The 21,280-nt window shown below is 44.5% G+C and overlaps 1 protein-coding gene across 3 annotated transcripts in view; it reads right to left on the reverse strand.

The window, feature by feature from the left end:
• The window catches only part of LOC134356359 (granule associated Rac and RHOG effector protein 1-like), a 249,049-nt gene that overhangs the window by 15,418 nt on the left and 212,351 nt on the right, over nt 1–21,280 (reverse strand). For all 3 annotated transcript variants that reach the window (XM_063067262.1, XM_063067259.1, XM_063067260.1), the window contains 4 exons: nt 13,956–14,111; nt 9,336–9,433; nt 7,318–7,443; nt 1,996–3,020 (listed from right to left, as the gene is read on the reverse strand). In XM_063067262.1, the coding sequence (XP_062923332.1) occupies nt 1,996–3,020; nt 7,318–7,443; nt 9,336–9,433; nt 13,956–14,111 (1,405 nt within the window). The remainder of the gene's footprint in view (nt 1–1,995; nt 3,021–7,317; nt 7,444–9,335; nt 9,434–13,955; nt 14,112–21,280) is intronic.

A 21,280-nucleotide genomic window follows, 5' to 3' on the forward strand; every position in this document is an offset into this window, starting at 1 on the left:
CTTTTACAAGTATATTAAGAGCAAAAGGATTGTAAGGGATAAAATTGGTCCTTTTGAAGATCAGAGTGGTCGGCTTTGTACGGAACCAAAGGAAATGGGGGAGATCTTAAATAGGTTTTTTGCGTCTGTATTTACTAAGGAAGCTGGCATGAAATCTATGGAATTGAGGGAATCAAGTAGTGAGACCATGGAAACTGTACAGATTGAAAAGGAGGAGGTGCTTGCTGCCTTGAGGAAAATTAAAGTGGATAAATCCCTGGGACCTGACAGAGTGTTCCCTCGGACCTTGAAGGAGACTAGTGTTGAAATTGCGGGGGCCCTGGCAGAAATATTCAAAATGTCGCTGTCTACGGGTGAAGTGCCGGAGGATTGGAGAGTGGCTCATGTTGTTCCGTTGTTTAAAAAAGGATCGAAAAGTAATCCGGGAAATTATAGGCCGGTGAGTTTAACGTCAGTAGTAGGTAAGTTATTGGAGGGAGTACTAAGAGACAGAATCTACAAGCATTTGGATAGACAGGGGCTTATTAGGGAGAATCAACATGGCTTTGTGCGTGGTAGGTCATGTTTGACCAATCTGTTGAAGTTTTTCGAGGAGGTTACCAGGAAAGTGGATGAAGGGAAGGCAGTGGGTATTGTCTACATGGCCTTCGGTAAGGCCTTTGACAAGGTCCCGCATGGGAGGTTAGTTAGGAAAATTCAGTCGCTAGGTATACATGCCGAGGTGGTAAATTGGATTAGACATTGGCTCGATGGAAGAAGCCAGAGAGTGGTGGTAGAGAATTGCTTCTCTGAGTGGAGGCCTGTGACTAGTGTGCCACAGGGATCAGTGCTGGGTCCATTGTTATTTGTCATCTATATCAATGATCTGGATGATAATGTGGTAAATTGGATCAGCAAGTTTGCTGATGATACAAAGATTCGAGGTGTAGTAGACAGTGAGGAAGGTTTTCAGAGCCTGCAGAGGGACTTGGACCAGCTGGAAAAATGGGCTGAAAAATGGCAGATGGAGTTTAATACTGACAAGTGTGAGGTATTGCACGTTGGAAGGACAAACCAACGTAGAACATACAGGGTTAATGGTAAGGCACTGAGGAGTGCAGTGGAACAGAGGGATCTGGGAATACAGATACAAAATTCCCTAAAAGTGTCGTCACAGGTAGATAGGGTCATAAAGAGAGCTTTTGGTACACTGGCCTTTATTAATCAAAGTATTGAGTATAAGAGCTGGAATGTTATGATGAGGTTGTATAAGGCATTGGTGAGGCCGAATCTGGAGTATTGTGTTCAGTTTTGGTCACCAAATTACAGGAAGGATATAAATAAGGTTGAAAGAGTGCAGAGAAGGTTTACAAGGATGTAGCCGGGACTTGAGAAACTCAGTTACAGAGAAAGGTTGAATAGGTTAGGACTTTATTCCCTGGAGCGTAGAAGAATGAGGGGAGATTTGATAGAGGTATATAAGATTATGATGGGTATAGATAGAGTGAATGCAAGCAGGCTTTTTCCACTGAGGCAAGGGGAGAAAAAAAACAGAGGACATGGGTTAAGGGTGAGGGGGGAAAAGTTTAAAGGGAACATTGGGGGGGGGCTTCTTCACACAGAAAGTGGTGGGAGTATGGAATGAGCTGCCAGACGAGGTGGTAAATGTGGGTTCTTTTTTAACATTTGAGAATAAATTGGACAGATACATGGATGGGAGGTGTATGAAGGGATATGGTCCGTGTGCAGGTCAGTGGGACTAGGCAGAAAATGGTTCAGCGCAGCCAAGAAGGGCCAAAGGGCCTGTTTCTGTGCTGTAGTTTCTATGGTTCTATGGTTCTATGGCTGGTTACGGATCTTTTTATTATGGGTGAGGTTTACAGAACCAGCCGCGTACCACAATATTTTTGTGCATGTTTCCTTGGCCTAGGTTCGCCACCCCTACTCTGGGACTTACTGTCACTGGGACCTTGCTAAGATTTAGCAGAGATACAGAGAAGAGATTGGGAAATTTACCTGCGGGGTCAAAGGGCAGGATGTCTCCCAGCATTCCGAAGACGCCATCACTCTGCACCCGGTTGGGCCAGGTGTTGTTCCTGGTGTTGGCCACCTTTGGGCCTAACATGTCCGACATGACATTGTCCATGACGCTGTCCATGTAGTTACCCACGAGACCCAGGCTGTACAAGTCCGAGCCCAAGTCTGAGTGCGTGGCTGGGTTGTTCCACTGGCCTAGCGGCCCCATTGGAGAAAGCCCCGCTCCCGAGCTCAGCTGTGGGGAGCTGTTGGGCCATTTGCCGGCAGCGCGGGGACCCAGGGGCTGCTGCCCAATGGGCTGCAGGAGGTGCTGGTAATACTGCAGCTGCGGTTTTTGCAATGGTGGTGGCTGCTGCTGCAGCTGCTGGGATGTCGGCAGCGGGGTGTGCGGCGCAGCCTGCGTCTGCTGCAGGGTGGGCCCCTTCTGCTCAGGCACCGGGGCAGAATTCCTCCGGTTGACGAGAGGTGATGCCTGCTGGGATTTGCCCATGTTGAAACCGGAGAGGAAGTCAATGACATCCTGCATCTCCTGGTCGCTGGGTAGCTTGATGCCCTGGTCGTCCTTGCTGTCGTCGCCTTTCAGGAAGGCCTCCCTCTTGTCCAGTGAGAAGCCATTGACCATGGGGCTGCCTGTGCCTCGGGTGACTTCCTGGGACTCGGCGGTCTTCGGGAAGTGTCCGATGTTCAGGATGCTCTGTAGCCTTAGGTCCGAGTGGCCAGCGAGCTTCCCTTTCCGCTCCTCCTCAGATCCACCGAGGCAGAAGTTGCCCTTGGACGGGGTGCTGGGGATGGAGAAGCTCCCGGCGCCACCACTGCTGCTGCCGCTACTACTGCTGCTACACGACCCTCGCTTGGTGAAACGGGAGGTCAGCTTGGCAAAGGTCTTCTGCAGCCCTCCTGGTGACTTCACCATTGCCCCATTCCCCGCCGGGAGATCCACATGGCCCCCAAAGTCAGCACACTCTCGCCGCAGCTGGATCTGAATGCTTGGCAGTGCCTGCTCCCTGCATCACGAAACAAGAAAGGTGACTTACTACCCGAAGGCATCAAATCTCATTACGTGAAAATGGTGGAGCGACAGGGAGGGAAACCTGAGCACAGGCTGAGTGCAGCTTTTGTTTAACGGTGTATGTGTGTATGGTTGAATGAGATTAACTGAACTTGAACCTGAAGCAAGAGGGGCAACTTACTACCCACAGTGTTGCATCTCATTACATCAAACATTGAGTTACAGTGTTACCGAGACAACGCAAAGCCAGGTGGAGAAGTCAATTCAGCAGAGAATATCCATAGCGGACACAGAGATATAAATGGTTTTGGAACTGGCAGGAAAAAGGAAAAGTTGAATATGTTAGGACTTTATTCCCTGGAGGGGAGGAGAATGAGGGGAGATTTGATAGAGCTATACAAAATTATGAGAAGGATAGATAGGGTAAATGCAAGCAGGCTTTTTCCACTAAGGTTAGGTGGGACTACAGTCAGAGGTCATATAACCATATAACCATGTAACAATTACAACACAGAAACAGGCCATCTCAGCCCTTCTAGTCCGTGCTGAACGCTTACTCTCACCTAGTCCCACCGACCTCACTCAGCTCATAACCTCCATTCCTTTCCTGTCCATATAGCTATCCAATTTAACTTTAAATGACAACATCAAACCTGCCCCAATCACTTCTGCTGGAAGCTCGTTCCACACAGCTACCACTCTCTGAGTAAAGAAGTTCCCCCTCATGTTACCTCTAAACTTTTGCCCTTTAACTCTCAACTCATGTCCTCTTGTTTGAATCTCCCCTACACTCAATGGAAAAAGCCTATCCTCTATCTATCCCCCTCATAATTTTAAATACCTCTATCAAGTCCCCCCTCAACCTTCTACGCTCCAAAGAATAAAGACCCAATTTGTTCAACCTTTCTCTGTAACTTAGGTGATGAAACCCAGGCAACATTCTAGTATCTCTTCTCTGTACTCTCTCAATTTTGTTGACATCTTTCCTATAATTTGGTGACCAGAACTGTACACAATGCTCCAAATTTGGCCTTACCAATGCCTTATACAATTTTAACATTACATCCCAACTCCTATACTCAATGCTCTGATTTATAAAGGCCAGCATACCAAAACCTTTCTTCATCACCATATCCACATGAGATTCCACCTTCAGGGAACTATGCACCATTATTCCTAGATCCCTCTGTTTTACTGCATTCTTCAATGCCCTACCATTTATCATGTATGTCCTATTTTGATTAGTCCTACCAAAATGTAGCACCTCACATTTATCAGCATTAAATTCCATCTGTCATCTTTCAGCCCACTCTTCTAACTGGCCTAAATCTCTCTGCAAGCTTTGAAAAACTACTTCATTATCGACAACGCCACCTATCTTAGTATCATCTGCATACTTACTAATCATTATTAATCATTGCTGGGCCATTTCTCCAGCAATGGAAACGAGCCTAGAAGCAGCTGAAATATGGTTCTACAGGAGAATGTTAAAAATATCATGGACCACACACACATCAAATGAAGAAGTTCTCAGAAAAGCCCAAGCAGTTCGATCACTCATACCAACAATAAGAGAAAGACAACTCACGTTCCTAGGGCACATCATGTGGAAAGATGAACTAGAAAAACTCATACTCTCTGGAAAGATTGAGGGGAGCAAACCTAGAGGAAGACCTCGGCTTATGTACATCAAAAGCATAGCCAGGTGGCTACACATCAAGGAAATGGAAGTCATCCAAAAAACGAAGGATAGATCTATATGGAAAACCATGTTCTCCAAAGTCTGCATCGGATATGGTACCTAGACAGAGAGGCAGACTTACTAATCCAATTTACCACCCCATCGTCCAGATCATTAATGTAGATGACAAACAACATTGGACCCAGTACAGATCCCTGAGGCACACCACTCATCACTGGCCTCCAATCTGACAAACAGTTATCCACCACCACTCTCTGGCGTCTCCCATCCAGCCACCGCTGAGTCCATTTTACTACTTCAATATTAATACCTAACAATTGAACCTTCCTAACTAATCTTCTGTGTGGAACCTTGTCAAAGACCTTACTGAAGTCCACATAGACAACATCCACCGCTTTACCCTCGTCAATTTTCCTAGTAACCTCTTCAAAAAATTCAGTAAGATTTGTCAAACATGACTTTCCACACACAAATCCACGTTGACTGTTCCTAATCAGACCCTATCTATCCAGATACTTATATGTACCATCTCTAGGAATACTTTCCATTAATTTACCCACCACTGACGTCAAACTCACAGGCCGATAATTGCTAGGTTTACTCTTAAAACCCTTTTTAAACAATGGAACATGAGCAATACGCCAATCCTCCAGCACCATCCCCGTTTCTAATGACATTTGAAATATTTCTGTCAGAGCCCCTGCTATTACTACACTAACTTCCCTCAAGGTTCTAGGGAATATCCTGTCAGGACCCAGAGACTTACCTACTTTTATGTTCCTTAAAAGTGCCAGTACTTCTTTAATCATCATAGTTTCCATAACTTCCCTACCTGCTTCCCTCACCTTACACAATTCAATATCCTTCGCCTTAGTGAATACCGAAGAAAAGAAATTATTCAAAATCTCCCCCATCTCTTTTGGCTTCGCACATAGCCATCCACTCTGATTCTCTAAGGGACCAATTTTATCCTTCACTATCCTTTTGCTATTAATGTAACTGTAGAAACCTTTTGGATTTATTTTCACCTTACTCGCTAAAGCAACCTCGTATCTTCTTTTAGCTCTTCTAATTTCTTTCTTAAGATTCCTTTTACATTCTTTATATTCCTCGAGCACCTTATTTACTCCATGCTGCCTGTATTTATTGTCGATATCTCTCTTTTTCCGAACCAAGTTTCCAATATCCCTTGAAAACCATGACCCTCTCAAACTTTTAACCTTTCCTTTCAACCTAACAGGAACATAAAGATTCTGTACCCTCAAAATTTCACCTTTAAATGACCTCCATTTTTCTATTACATCCTCCTCATAAAACAAATTGTCCCAATCCACTCCTTCTAAATCCTTTCGCATCTCCTTAAAGTGAGCTTTTCTCCAATCAAAAATCTCAACCCTGGGTCCAGACCTATCCTTCTCCCATAATTATATTGAAACTATAAATATAGTTAAGGGTGAAAGGTGAAATGTTTAAGGGGAACATCAGAGGGAACTTCTTCACTCAGACGGTGATGAGAGTGTGGAATAAGCGGGCAGTTCTCGTAGTGAATGTGAGTTGGATTTTAACATTTAAGAGAAGTTTAGATGGGAGGTGTATGGAGAACTACGGTCCAGGTGTGGGTCGATGAGACTAGGCAGAATAACAATTTTGGCATGGACTAGAAGGGCTGAAGGGCCAGTGGTGCTCTATGACTCTAAATCTGCAGTTCCCCAGCAAAGAGTACAATAGGGTTCTACTTCCATGAAGTATTCATAACCCAAACAGCTCCTGTCAAAAATGAAACTGCAAACTGAATTCCAAGCTGGCAGAGAATATCTGGGACACCGTGGCAGTGGTCAAATCCATCCAACCAGTCTCCTAAACGCTCAGCCATGTGTAAGGGCTGTACACATGTTGGGTGTTTGTAAGCTGGGGAGTTCCTGTAATCCATGGCACCTAGCTGTGTGGACAGCCCAGAACTTGTGATACTCCAGTTAGACCACACTTAAAATATTGTGTTTGGTTTTAGTCATCTCATTATAGGAAGGCTGTTGAAGCTTTAGAGAGGGTGCAGAGGAGATTTACCAGGATGCTGCCTGGATTAGAGAGTGCGCCTTATTAAGGTAGGTTGTGTGAACTAGAGCTTTTCTCTTTGGAGTGAAAGAAGATGGGAGATGACTTGATAGGGATGTATAAGATTACGAGAGGCATAGATAGAGAAGATGGCCAGCGCATTTTTCCCGGTGGGAAATGGCTAATACGAGGGGACACATCTTTTTTGGCCAGTGGAAGAAAGTTTAGGGAATGGATGCCTTTCAAGCCACGAAGGGTGGTGGTAGAAGCAGATACATTATGGACATTTAAGAAACTCTCAGATAGCCATGATAGATGAATGAAGGGATATGTAGGAGGGAAGGGTTAGATTGATCTTAGAATAGTTTAAATGGTCATTAAAACAGTGTGGGGTGAGGGGCCTGTACTGTGCTACTACTGTTCTAAACACCAAGTCTGGGAGTGTGAGGTTGAGCAAAGGAATGCACTCAAGGTGTTGAATGTGCACAGCTGCTGAAGCTTCATGTGTTCTATCTGCAGAACGTGTCTAGCCCTGTACCTTCGCTCTTTCCACTTGGAAAGGTCAAAAACAGCCGTGTACAACACATCCACCAGTCCTAGTGTTTTCTCTGGATCCAGGCACCTCTGCAGCAGAGACATGGTGGCAGGATCCTCCTTCAGGCACCTTGACAGGACAGTTTGAAAAGAAAATACTTCAGTAAGGTGAGGAACACAGAGACTTTTCTCCTCCACATCCACTCTTTCCTTACCATCCCCAATTCCAAACCCCAAAGTTTAACTTTAATTTCCATACAATGTACAAAATATACAATGATCCATAAAAGGTCCAAAGAGAATCTCGTTATGTCACCAAAGACTCTTGCAAATTTCTACAGATGTATCGAGGAGAGAATTCTAACTGGCTGCATCATCATCTGGTATGGAGGGAGAGAGGCCACTGCACAGAATCAGAAAAAGCTGGAAAAAGTTGTAAACTCAGCCAGCTTCATCATGAGTGTGAGCCTCTGCAACATCGAGGACAGCTTCAAAAGGCGATGCATCCATCATTAAGGACACCTCAACACTCAGAACTTTCCCTCTTCTCATTGTTATCATCAAAGAGGTGGTACAGGAGCCTGAAGACACACACGCAACATTTCAGGAACAGCTTCTTCCTCTCCACCGTCAGATTTCTGAATGGACAATGAACCCATGAACACTACCTCACTATATTTTTTTCCTCTCTTTTTGCACTACTTACTTAACCTTTTAAACAGTATATATTTCTTATTGTAATTTATAACTTTTTATTATGATGTATTGAAATGTACTGCTGCCACAAATCAACAAATTTCATGACGTATGCCAGTGATATTAAACCTCATTCTGATCTGAATGTGCTGAGCCCATCAAGTCAATCCCAGCTCAGTCTGGGAATGGGGATGTTACTGTGGACACAGGGGATCCTGCAGATGCTGGAAATCTGAAGCAACACACAAAATGCTAGAGGAACTCAGCAGGTCAGGCAGCATTTATGGAGGGAAATGGACAGTTGGCATTTCTGGTCAAGGCTCTCTGGACTGGAAAGGAAGAGGGGAGTTAGCTTCCAGTCCTGATGAAGAGTCACAACACCGTCCATTTCCCTCCTCAAATGCTGCCTGACCTGCTGTGTTCCTCCAGCAGTTTGAGCATGGACATGACTGTGATTTATTTTATCTTCCACATAGTCATATACTTACTCTCCCAACTACCCACCCATCCCCAAACAGCTCCCTTAACCACCAGGATGCCTTAATGTTCTCCTCACAGAAAGTGGCACAAGAGAAAGAAAATACTTAATAGTTTTAATCCTATTGAAAATTACAGTAAGACGACACTCAAAGTACAACAGCTTAAACAAAATCCCCATAAGCACAGTGAGATATTTAAACGGAAATAATTCAGTGATTCCATAAGACTATAAGACTAGGAGCAGGAATAGACCATTCGGCCCATCGAGTCTGCTCCACCATTCCATCATGGCTGATTTATTATCCCTGTCAACCCCATTCTCTTGCCTTATCCTCTTAACCATGATACCCTGACGAGTCAAAAACCTATCAAACTCTGCTTTAAATATTGGGAAAACCTCTGCTTTACCCAATGACTTGGCCTGCACTGCTGTCTGTGGCAATGACTTCCTCAGATTCACTACCCTGTGGCTAAGGAAATTCCTTATCTTCTCCGTTCTAAAGGGATGTTCTTCTATTCTGAAGCTGTCCCCTCTGGTCCTAAACTCCCCCACTATTCTCTCACATCAACCCTACTAGGCCTTTCAATAGGTTTCAGTGAGATCCCCCCCCGCCCCCACCACACACATTCTTCTAAACTCCAGAGACTACACAAAACACTGACTTCTGACTATCACTATCTGGGCAAAGACGTGACTAAGAGTTCACACACAACAGTGGCTGACAACGTGTTCTGAACACAGCCAGGGAATAACCCAGATCTTCCTCCCCACAAGCTCTCTGTTCACGTGAGACAGATAGATCGCACTGGACAGCACAGTGTTGTTGGAGGAACAGGGGTACTTACCACGTAGAAGGTACCTGAACCACGATCCTGGAACCCTCCAGGCTGATCTGTGGAGCATAAGCTTCCTTGTTCTCAATCTGTGCCGTGTCCACCACCACCTGAAGGTTTGAGAAGATGGTGAGTGTTCACTCCAGCATCACCTCCTTCTGGTAAGAGTCCAGAAACACTGGCCTGTTTCTCTTTCCACAGTTGCATAACCTGCTAAGTGTTTCTATTGCTGACTAATTCATGCATATGCATTTCCCTATGTGAGTTTCCCACCAATCCCTTGACCCCATCAATTTCACCCCAAAACAGTCCTTCCAGGTGAGACAACACTTTGCCTGAGAATCTGTTGGGGTTGTCTACTGTATCTAGTGCTCTCAATGTGGCCAAAGTAAATTGGGGGGCTGCTTTGTGGAGCACCTCCACTCCATCTGCCAAAAGCAGAATTTCCTGGTGGCCAACTATTTTAATTCCAATCCTCACTCCTTTTCTGACATGTCTGTCCATAGCTTCCTCTTCTGCCAAGATGAAGCCACTCTCAGGGTGGAGGAGTAACACCTCGTATTCTCATGGTATGAACATAAATTTTTCCTTCCAGTAAAAAGGGCCTGAAGGATCATTGGGGACCCGAGTCATCCCAACCACAATCTGTTCTAGCTGCTACCATCTGGGAAATGGCACCACAGCATAAAAGCCAGGACTACCAGGCTCCAGGACAGCTTCTTCTACCGGTCCGACTGCTTAACTCATGCTGACGCAACTGTATATCTATGTTATATTGACCGTCCCTGTTCTACATACAATTTATTATAAATTACTATAAATTGCACATCGTACATTTAGACAGAGATGTAACGTAAAGATTTTTACTCCTCATGTATGTAAGGGGATGTAAGAAATAAAGTCAATTCAATTCAATTTTTTCCTCTTCTTCTCACCTGCCTTTCACCTCCCCAAGATGCTTTTCCTCCTTCCCTTTCTCCCATGGTTCACACTCCTCTCCTATCAGATTCCTTCTTCTTCAGCCCTTCGTCTTTTCGACCTATCAGCTTCCAGTTTCTTACTTAAACACCCCTCCCCACCCACCAGGCCTCACCTATCACTTTCTAGTTTATCTTCCTTCCCCTCCCCCAACTTCTTATTTTGGCATCTTTCCTCTTCCTTTTCAGCCCTGATGAAGGGTTTTGGCCCAAAACATTGACTGTTTATTCACTTTCATAGATGCTGCCTGACCTGCTGAATTTCTCCAGCATTATATGCGTGTTACTTTGAATGCTTAATGTTTATTCTTCGACATCTTCTAAAGGAGACATTGTACTGGCAAAGCCATTGGGTCAGTAAGTGGGGAGAGGAGGCTCACTTTGTCCTGAATACTTTGAGAGGCACCAGCGATGGTGGAACAATTGTCCATTCCTGACCCCTCATTCAGAGACCCCCAAGCTTAATTGCAAGGTATCAAAAGCATGATATTGGAAGACATCTCTAAACCTGGCCCAATCGCCTGACAAGATACAGGTTGTTCCTGCACTAAATAGTCATTTCACACCAGGACAGACTGGCTCAGCCAGCATGCTGACCAGTGGCCAAAGACTGGTGGCAGAGCATCAAGGAGCAGCCAGGAAGGCAGCCAGCTTCTTCCCAATCCTGGATACTCTGCAGGAGATCAGGAAAAGAGAGAAATACACGTGTCACTTTAATAACAAAATACTGCTCTATGTAACACACACAAAATGCTAGAGGAACTCAGCAGGTCAGGCTGAGAGGAAATAAGGGAATAGAAGGAGATAAACAGTTGATGTTTCGGGCCGAGACCCTTCATCAGGACTGGAAAGGAAGGGGGAACGTGTAGGAATAAGAAGGTGGGGGAGGGAAGAAGGACAAGCTGGCAGGAGATAGGTGAGACTAGGTGAGGGGGAAGGTGTGTGGGTGGGGTAGGGAGGATGAAGTAAGAAGCTGGGAGGGGATATGTGGAATGGATGAAGGGCTGAAGAAGAGGGAATCTGATAGGAGGGAACAGTGGACTATGGAAGAAAGGGAAGGGTGGGGGGAGTCAGAGGGAGGTGATATAGACAGGTGAAGGCATGAGAGAGGAAACAGAATGTGGAATGCAAAAAGAGAAAAGGGAAGGGGTTGAAATTACAAGATGTTAGAGAAATCACTGTTTTTTGCCATCAGGTTGGAGGCTAATGTGACAACAGACCAAGTTATCAGAAGATTGATGCCGATAAGAGAGATAAGAGAGAGACAATGGGGAAACATTCAAAATGCTAATAAATGAGAGACAAGAGAGATTAACGAAAAAAGACACAGTTCCGAGTATCGTCAGACCGGTTGCTTTGAACCTGAACTGTTTGAAGTTTGATGGACAGGCGATACACCAGCAGGAGGATAAAAGGAACAGGTTCGCTAAGGCAAGGGACACACCATGACACCACGAGATAACGGGACCCTGGAAGTGCGGTGCCCCCCCACAAGTTGGTGGGAGTTTTGGAGGTCTGGTCGCAGGACCGACCATAGACGCACAGGGTGAAAAGGTACGATCGGCGGGAACCTGGTGTGTGTGTCCGCCCTTGCCTGGGTGCCGGGTTCACCGCAGAAGAACGATCGTATCCGGAACAGAGGGGTCATAGTCAGTGACCTCAGAAGACATTACAAAGGGCTCGCCCAAAAGCTAACTGCGAGGAATATCAAAGGTCTGTTTGAATCCGATTTGAATATCATCATTTGCTCTCTCTCTCTCCCCAACGGCACAACAGCGATTACTGTGAACTGAACTAAACCGAACTGAACTCTGCGTCACTTGAGACTGATCATTTTATCCCTAGACTGCAATAGAGCTTGATTGATCCTATTATCCTAGTTCTGTGTACATGTGTGTTTTATCATTGCTAACCTGTTGCATTTATATCCTTACTATTAGAGTACTGTGTTACTTATTTCTTTAATAAAACTTTCTTAGTTCCAGTAATCCAGACTCCAACTAAGTGCCATTTCTGCTGGTTTGGCAACTCAGTTATGGGGTACGTAACACTAACCAGACGGAATATGAGGTGCTCCTACAACCTGAGGTTAGCCTTATCAGGACAGTAAAGGAGAATCGTGGACTGAATCAATTCCTTGCAAGACTTAACTTGAAATTTAAAACAGAGTTGTATCACAAAGCAAAATATTTCATAGAAGAATCTTGTTGGGTCCAGATTCACACCTTCATCGGTGGATTGCTGGTTTGAGCATGTAATGTACTGCGACACTGAGTACAGTGCTGAGATGGTATATGGGTGCTGAAGCTGTGTAAAAGATGTAAACTGGCTGTGTGCTTCCTACTGTACAAGTAACGACACCTCAGAATGGGGCGGTACAGTGGTGTAGTGGTTAGCACGTCGCTTTACAGTACCAGGACAGGGGTTCAATTCCTGTTGCTGCCTGTAAGGAGTTTGCAGGCTCTCCCCATGACTGTCTGCTTTCCTCCCACATTCCAAAGACGTACCAGTTAGTAGGCTAATTGGTCACTGTAAAGTGTCCTGTGATTAAAACTGGTGGGTTGCTTGGTGGTGCTGTTCCTCACTGTATCTCAATAAAATATAAAAAAATAAGGAACTATTTCACAGACAATTCACAAATTCAGAAAGTTAGTGAATGCTGAGGCAACGAAGAGCATAATGCAAAAGAGGGAAGGGCAAGGTGTGTGTGAACCCCGGGGGGAGGGTGAGTGAAGAGCTGATCCCCATTCCTCAACACTACTAGGGCGGGTATTTGTTCCTGAGGCTTCCACCAATCATAATCCAACCAGTTGCCATGGCAGCATAGTGGTTAGCACAACACTATTACAGCTCAGGGCGTCGGAGTTTGGAATTCAATTGCGGCATCCTCTGTTGCGCATACTTCCTTCCCGTGTGTGCGTGGGTTTCCTCCAGGTGCTCCAGTTTCCTCCCACAGTCTGAGACACACCGGTCAGTAGGTTGACTGGTCATTGTAAATTGTCCCAATGATTAGGCTAGGGTTAAATTGGGGGTTGCTGGGCAGCACAGCTCAAAGGGCCGGAAGGGCCTGTTCCGCACTCTAAATAGAATAAATAAATAAAAATAAAATAAATAAAACAAAATCAAAAGCATGACATTGGTGAACATCTCCAACCTTGGTCCAATCGGTTGAACGAGATGTAAGCTCTTCTTGCACTAAATGGTCATTTCACACCAGGACAGATTGGCTCAGCCAGCATGCTGACCAAAGGCCAGTGGTACAGCATTAAGTAACAGCCAAGAAGGCAGTGAGCATCTCCTTCTGAACTCTGGGGTACTCTACAGGAGATCAGGAATAGGGAGACATAAACAAGCATCACTTTTAACAACAAAATACTGATGTGTGCAACGCGGTAGGAGGGTGAGAGAGGGATTGATCCACATTCCCCAACACTAACAGAGTGGAGTAATTGTTCCTGAGGCTTCCACTCATCAGAATCCAACCAGGTACAGTCACTGGGTGGTGGGAGTGAATCTGACAGGTCACAGGCTGTCTGCAACCTCTCCACTCTCCACTGAAACCCAGCTGAGATCAGGAGCTGCAGAGTCTGAACCCCAGTCCACAGCCACTCCGAGGAACCCACTCCATCCCTACGTCAGTGTTGAAGTCACTTACCAGCCCAGCCTGCCCGAACAACAGCTGCACAGCCGTCTTGCAAGCACCACGCCAGGTTGACGGACAGACCTGATTGAGGATTTCTGTCGGGGACTCGTCACGTGGGGAGACCTCGTTCTGCCCAGCTGCCTCCTTGATGAGCTGCACCATTGCTTGCTATGATGAGAGATATACCGAAGGACATGTTAGTCTGACCCACCACACAATCAGTCAGAACAAACCACCCTTCAACAACCACCTGCAGTCAGAAAGGAACCTGTTTGAAAAAATTGTTGGCACCAACTCAACAATGAAATACCCTCAGAATCCACCACTCCTCTCCACAAGTCTACACCATGATTACTCCATCTCCTCACCCAACAGTCTACACCATCACTGATCCATCTCCTCACTGACCAGTCTACACACCATCACTGACCCATCTCCTCACCCAACAGTCTACACCATCACTGATCCATCTCCTCACTGACCAGTCTACACACCATCACTGACCCATCTCCTCACCCAACAGTCTACACCATCACTGATCCATCTCCTCACTGACCAGTCTACACCATCACTGACCCATCTCCTCACCCAACAGTCTACACCATCACTGATCCATCTCCTCACTGACCAGTCTACATCATCACTGACCCATCTCCTCACCCAACAGTCTACACCATCACTGACCCATCTCCTCACTGACCAGTCTACACCATCACTGACCCATCTCCTCACTGACCAGTCTACACACCATCACTGACCCATCTCCTTACCCACCAGTCTACAGCATATATAATCCCTACCAAACAGACTACACCATCGATAATCCATCTCCTCACTCAACCATCCACCGTCGCTGCTCCACCTTCTCTTTCCACTATTTATTTGTGACTTATTAGTAATTTTTATATATTGCACTGTAATGCTGCCACACAATAACAAATTCTGCAATATGCGTCAGTAGTAATAAAGCTGATTCTGCATATTCACACATGCACATCCGTTAGATGGAATACAGTTTTGGGAAGTGTATGGTCATTCACTTTGGGAAGTGGAATAAAAGTGTAAGACTACTTTATAAACAGGGAGAAAATTCAGAAAGCAGAGGAGCAAAGCAACTTGGCAGTCCTCATGCAGGACTTCCTTAATGTTAACTTGCAGGTCGAGTCAGTGGTGAGGAAGGCAAATGTAATGTTAGAAACATAGAAACATAGAAAATAGGTGCAGGAGTAGGTCATTCGGCCCTTCGAGCCTGCACCGCCATTTATTATGATCATGGCTGATCATCCAACTCAGAACCCCGCCCCAGCCTTCCCTCCATACCCCCTGACCCCCGTAGCCACAAGGGCCATATCTAACTCCCTCTTAAATACAGCCAGTGAACTGGCCTCAACTGTTTCCTGTGGCAGAGAATTCCACAGATTCACCACTCTCTGTGTGAAGAAGTTTTTCCTAATCTCGGTCCTAAAAGGCTTCCCCTTTATCCTCAAACTGTGGCCCCTCGTTCTGGACTTCCCCAACATCGGGAACAATCTTCCTGCATCTAGCCTGTCCAATCCCTTTAGGATTTTATACGTTTCAATCAGATCCCCCCTCAATCTTCTAAATTCCAACGAGTACAAGCCCAGTTCATCCAGTCTTTCTTCATATGAAAGTCCTGCCATCCCAGGAATCAATCTGGTGAACCTTCTTTGTACTCCCTCTACGGCAAAGATATCTTTCCTCAGATTAGGGGACCAAAACTGCACACAATACTCCAGGTGTGGTCTCACCAAGGCCTTGTACAACTGCAGTAGTACCTCCCTGCTCCTGTACCCGAATCCTCTCGCTATAAATGCCAGCATACCGTTCGCCTTTTTCACCGCCTGCTGTACCTGCATGCCCACTTTCAATGACTGGTGTATAATGACACCCAGGTCTCGTTGCACCTCCCCTTTTCCTAATCGGCCACCATTCAGATAATAATCTGTTTTCCTATTTTTGCCACCAAAGTGGATAACTTCACATTTATCCACATTAAATTGCATCTGCCATGAATTTGCCCACTCACCCAACCTATCCAAGTCACCCTGCATCCTCTTAGCATCCTCCTCACAGCTAACACTGCCACCCAGCTTCGTGTCATCCGCAAACTTGGAGATGCTGCATTTAATTCCCTCATCCAAGTCATTAATATATATTGTAAACAACTGGGGTCCCAGCACTGAGCCTTGCGGTACCCCACTAGTCACCGCCTGCCATTCTGAAAAGGTCCCGTTTATTCCCACTCTTTGCTTCCTGTCTGCTAACCAATTCTCCACTCACACCAATACCCTACCCCCAATACCGTGTGCTTTAAGTTTGCACACTAATCTCCTGTGTGGGACCTTGTCAAAAGCCTTTTGAAAATCCAAATATACCACATCCACTGGTTCTCCCCTATCCACTCTACTAGTTACATCCTCAAAAAATTCTATGAGATTCGTCAGACATGATTTTCCTTTCACAAATCCATGCTGACTTTGTCCAATCATTTCACCGCTTTCCAAATGTGCTGTTATCACATCCTTGATAACTGACTCCAGCAGTTTCCCCACCACCGACGTTAGGCTAACCGGCCTATAATTCCCCGGTTTCTCTCTCCCTCCTTTTTTAAAAAGTTAGCTTTCATTTTGTGGGGACTAGAATATAAAAGTAAGGATTTAATACTGAGGCTTCGTAAGACATTGGCCAAGACCACACTTGGAGTATTGTGAACAGTTTTGGGCCTTTTATCTAAGAAAAGATGTGCTGGCATTGGAGAGTGTCCAAAGGTGGAAAGCGGCCAGTGCGTGAGTGGGCCAGTGAAGGAGTGGAGCTTTGACTCGAGAGATTCTGGCAGTTTTGGCAGTTGGTCTGTGCAATCAAGTCAATCAAGATTTGAATAGATCAGCAGAAAGCCGTTGATTAGACAATCAAGATTTGAATAGCTCAGACTCAGCAGAAAGCAGCTGATTGGGCAGTCGAGGTCAGGTGACCAAACATTTTGAAAAGCTCAAACAGATAAATAGAGGGATAGCTCAAGCGAAGCGGCCAGTGCGTGAGTGGGCCAGTGAAGCAGTGGAGCTTTGAGGCTTTGACTCGAGAGGCTTCGACGAGAAGAGGCAGAGGACAAGATAGCTCACAGTTAGTTTTTACAATGTCTCCTAAGACAGTGATATGCCTCTCATGTGAGATGTGGCAGTCTTGGGGGAACTCCCCTCTCCTGCAGAGTCACATCTGCCAGAAGTGCATACGGCTGGGCGATCTGGAAGACTGTGTAAGGAATCTGGAGTAGCAGCTAGATGACCTTCGACTCATAAGGGAGAATGAGGCAGTCATAGATGAGAGCTACAGGGAGGTAGTCACACCTAGGCTGTCGGTAGCAGGTCATTGGGTGACAGGCAGAGGGGGGAAAGCGAAGGTGAGCAGACAGGTAGTGCAGAGCACCCCTGTAGCCATTCCCCTGAATAATAAGTTTACCGTCCTGGATACTGCTGGCGGGGACAACCGACCAGGTGTGAGCCACAGTGGCAGGGCCTCCGGCACTGAGTCTGACCCTGTGGTGCAGAAGGGCGGGACGGAGAAGAGGAGAGCTGTCGTTATTGGAGACTCTATAGTCAGGGGAGCAGACAGGAGATTTTGTGGACGTGAGAAGGACACCCGCGTGGTTTGTTGCCTCCCGGGTGCAAGGGTTGGGGATGTCTCTGACCGGGTGCGCGACATCCTGGTACGAGTGGGACCAACGACATAGGCAGGAAGAGGGATGAGGTCCTGAAGTGTGAGTTTCGGGAACTAGGCAGAAGGCTGAAGAACAGGACCTCAAGGATGGCGTTCTCAGCATTGCTGCCAGTGCGACGTGACAGTGATGGTAAGAATTGGAGGAGATGGCAGTTGAATGCGTGGCTGAGGAGTTGGTGCAGGGAGCAGGGTTTTAGATTTTTAGATCATTGGGATCTCTTCTGGGGAAGGTGGGACCTGAACAGATTGGATGGGTTGCACCTGAACTTGAGGGGGAGCAATATCCTTGCAGGTAGGTTTGTTAGCATTGTTCGGGAGGGTTTAAACTAATTTGCGAGGGGGATGGGACCCAGAGCGATAGAGCAGTGAAAGAAGTGCATGGAGTAAAGCCAGATCTAACATACAGAAAGGCTTTGAGGAAAGAGAAGCAGAATTAACGGCGTAAAGACAGTAAGGTAGAAGGGCTGAAATGTGTGTACCTCAATGCAAGAAGCATCAGGAACAAAGGTGATGAACTGAGAGCTTGGATACATACATGGAATTATGATGTAGTGACCATTACAGAGACTTGGCTGGCACCAGGGCAGGAATGGATTCTCAATATTCCTGGATTTCAGTGCTTTAAAAGGGATAGAGAGGGCGGAAAAAGGGGAGGAGGGGTGGCATTACTGGTCAGGGATACTATTACAGCTACAGAAAGGGTGAGTAATGTAGCAGGATCCTCTTTTGAGTCAATATGGGTGGAAGTCAGGAACAGGAAGGGAGCAGTTACTCTATTGGGGGTAGTCTATAGGCCCCCTGGTAGCAGCAGAGAAACAGAGGAGCAGATTGGGAGGCAGATTTTGGAAAGATGCAAAAATAACAGAGTTGTTATCATGGGTGACTTTAACTTCCCTAATATTGATTGGCACCTGATTAGTTCCAAGGGCTTAGATGGGGCAGAGTTTGTTAAGTGTGTCCAGGACGGATTCCTGTCACAGTATGTGGACAGGCCGACCAAGGGGAATGCCATATTAGATCTAGTACTAGGTAATGAACTGGGTCAGTTCACAGATCTCTCAGTGGGTGAGCATCTGGGGGACAGTGACCACCGCTCCCTGGCCTTTAGCATTATCATGGAAAAGGATAGAATCAGAGAGGACAGGAACATTCTTAATTGGGGAAAGGCAAATTATGAGGCTATAAGGCTAGAACTTGCAGGTGTAAATTGGGATGATCTTTTTGCAGGGAAATGTACTATGGACATGTGGTCGATGTTTAGAGATCTCTTGCGGGATGTTAGGGATAAATTTGTCCCGGTGAGGAAGATAAAGAATGGTAGGGTGATGCAACCATGGGTGACAAGTGAGGTGGAAAATCTAGTCAGGTGGAAGAAGGCAGCATACATGAGGTTTAGGAAGCAAGGATCATCCTTGGCTATGTAGTGTTTTTAGGGATGCAGTTTCAATAGGAATATTACCACAATCTTTCTATCGAGCTTCTATTTCCCTAATTCTTAAAAAAGGATCCTACTGAATGTGCATCTTATAGGCCTATATCTCTGCTGAATGTCGATTCTAAGATTTTTTCTAAAATATTGGCAACGAAATTGGAGAATGTATTACCCCAAATTATTTCTGCTGATCAAACTGGATTTATCAAAAATCGTTACTCCTTTTTTAATATTAGGAGATTAATGAATATCGTTTACACGCCTTCACCCAAAATTCCAGAGTGTCAGTTAATTGGATGCTGAAAAAGCTTTTGATAGAGTTGAATGGGTATATTTACTCAATACCCTTGAGAAATTTAATTTTAGTCCGATATTCATTTCCTGGATTAAACTGATATATTTTACCCCTTTGGCCTCGGTATTTACTAACAATCAAAGATCCCCTTTCTTTCATTTATTCCATGGTACTAGGCAGGGTTGCCCTCTTAGTCCAGTACTATTTGATATTGCTTTGGAACCGCTAGCTATTGCCATTCGTGACTCCCCTAATATATTTGGTGTTACTCGTGGAAATGAGACTCACAAATTATCACTATATGCAGATGATCTACTATTATATATTTCTAACACAGGAAAATCTATTCCGGCAGTATTAACTTTGCTTGCTCAGTTTAGTAGCTTTTCTGGTTATAAACTGAACCTATAAGAGTGAACTCTTTCCATTAAATATGCAGGTTCCTATTTATAGAAATTCTCCATTTAGACTGATTACTGATTATTTTACTTATTTGGGAGTTAAAATTACTAAGAGACATAAGGATCTATTCAATTTCAACCTTTTACCATTAATTAATCAGGTTAAACAACTGATTATTAAATGGTCCCCTTTGTCTCTATCATTGATTGGCCATATTAATGCTTTTAAAATGATTATTTTACCCAAATTTTTATATTTATTTCAAGCGATAATGATTTTTATTCCTAAATCTTTTTTTGATATTATTGACTCTAAAATTTCTTCTTATATATGGCAAAATAGAAATCCCAGATAAAGTAAAAAATACTTACAGAAATCTAAGAAAGAGGGTGGTTTGGCATTGCCTGTCCTAAGATTTTACTACTGGGCAATTAATATCCGATACTTAATATTTTGGACACAAGACTGGAATATAACTCCAAGCCCATGTTGGGTAAACCTTGAAGGCCATTCTGTACAAGGGTTTTCTTTAGCCTCCATTTTAGGAACTTCATTGCCTTTTGCACTATCTAAATTGAATAAACAAATTTTCAACCCTATAGTTAAACATACATTGCGAATACGGTTTCAATTTCGTAAATTTTTTGGCCTGAATGAATTTATGTTATCAAGTCCTATTATATCTAATTTTTTTTTCCAACCTTCGGTAATGGACCAAGCCTTTTTAATATGGAAAACGAAAGGCATGTTTTCGTGATTTATTTTTGGATAACTGCTTTATGTCTTTTGAGCAGTTATCTGAGATATTTGATTTGCCTAGATCCATTTTTTTAGATACTTACAAATAAGAAATTTTTTAAATATTACATTGCCTACCTTTCCGACTTCCAATCCTTCTGGCACTCTTGATAAAATTTTAGGTTTTAATCCTTTGCAGAAGGGATTAATAGCAATAATTTATGATATAATTATGAAATTACAGCCAGATATATCTGATAAAATTAAAAATGAATGGGAAAGGAACTTCAACTTTCCCTACCTACAGAGAAATGGGATAAAATTTTTCATTTAGTTAGTACTTCTTCTATATGTGCTAAACATACTTTAATACAATTTAAAGTAGTACATAGAGCTCATATGTCCAAAAATAAATTAGCTCGTTTTTATTCCCATATAAACCCTACTTGTGATAGATGTCATTCTGAAGTGGCTTCTTTAACTCATATGTTTTGGTCCTGTCCTCTTTTGGAAAAATACTGGAAAGACATTTTTGATATTATTTCAACAGTTCTATGCTTCGATTTAAAACCCCATCCTATTACGGCAATCTTTGGATTGCCAATGGTAGAACATAGATCTTTGTCTTCTTCAGCCTGTCGAATGATAGCTTTTGTTACTTTAATGGCGAGAAGATCTATTTTGTTGAACTGGAAGGAAATTAATCCTTCAACTACATTCCAATGGTTTTCTCAA

The sequence above is a fragment of the Mobula hypostoma genome, chromosome 14 (assembly GCF_963921235.1).
Source record: "Mobula hypostoma chromosome 14, sMobHyp1.1, whole genome shotgun sequence".
In the NCBI taxonomy this organism is placed as follows: Eukaryota; Metazoa; Chordata; class Chondrichthyes; order Myliobatiformes; family Myliobatidae; genus Mobula; species Mobula hypostoma.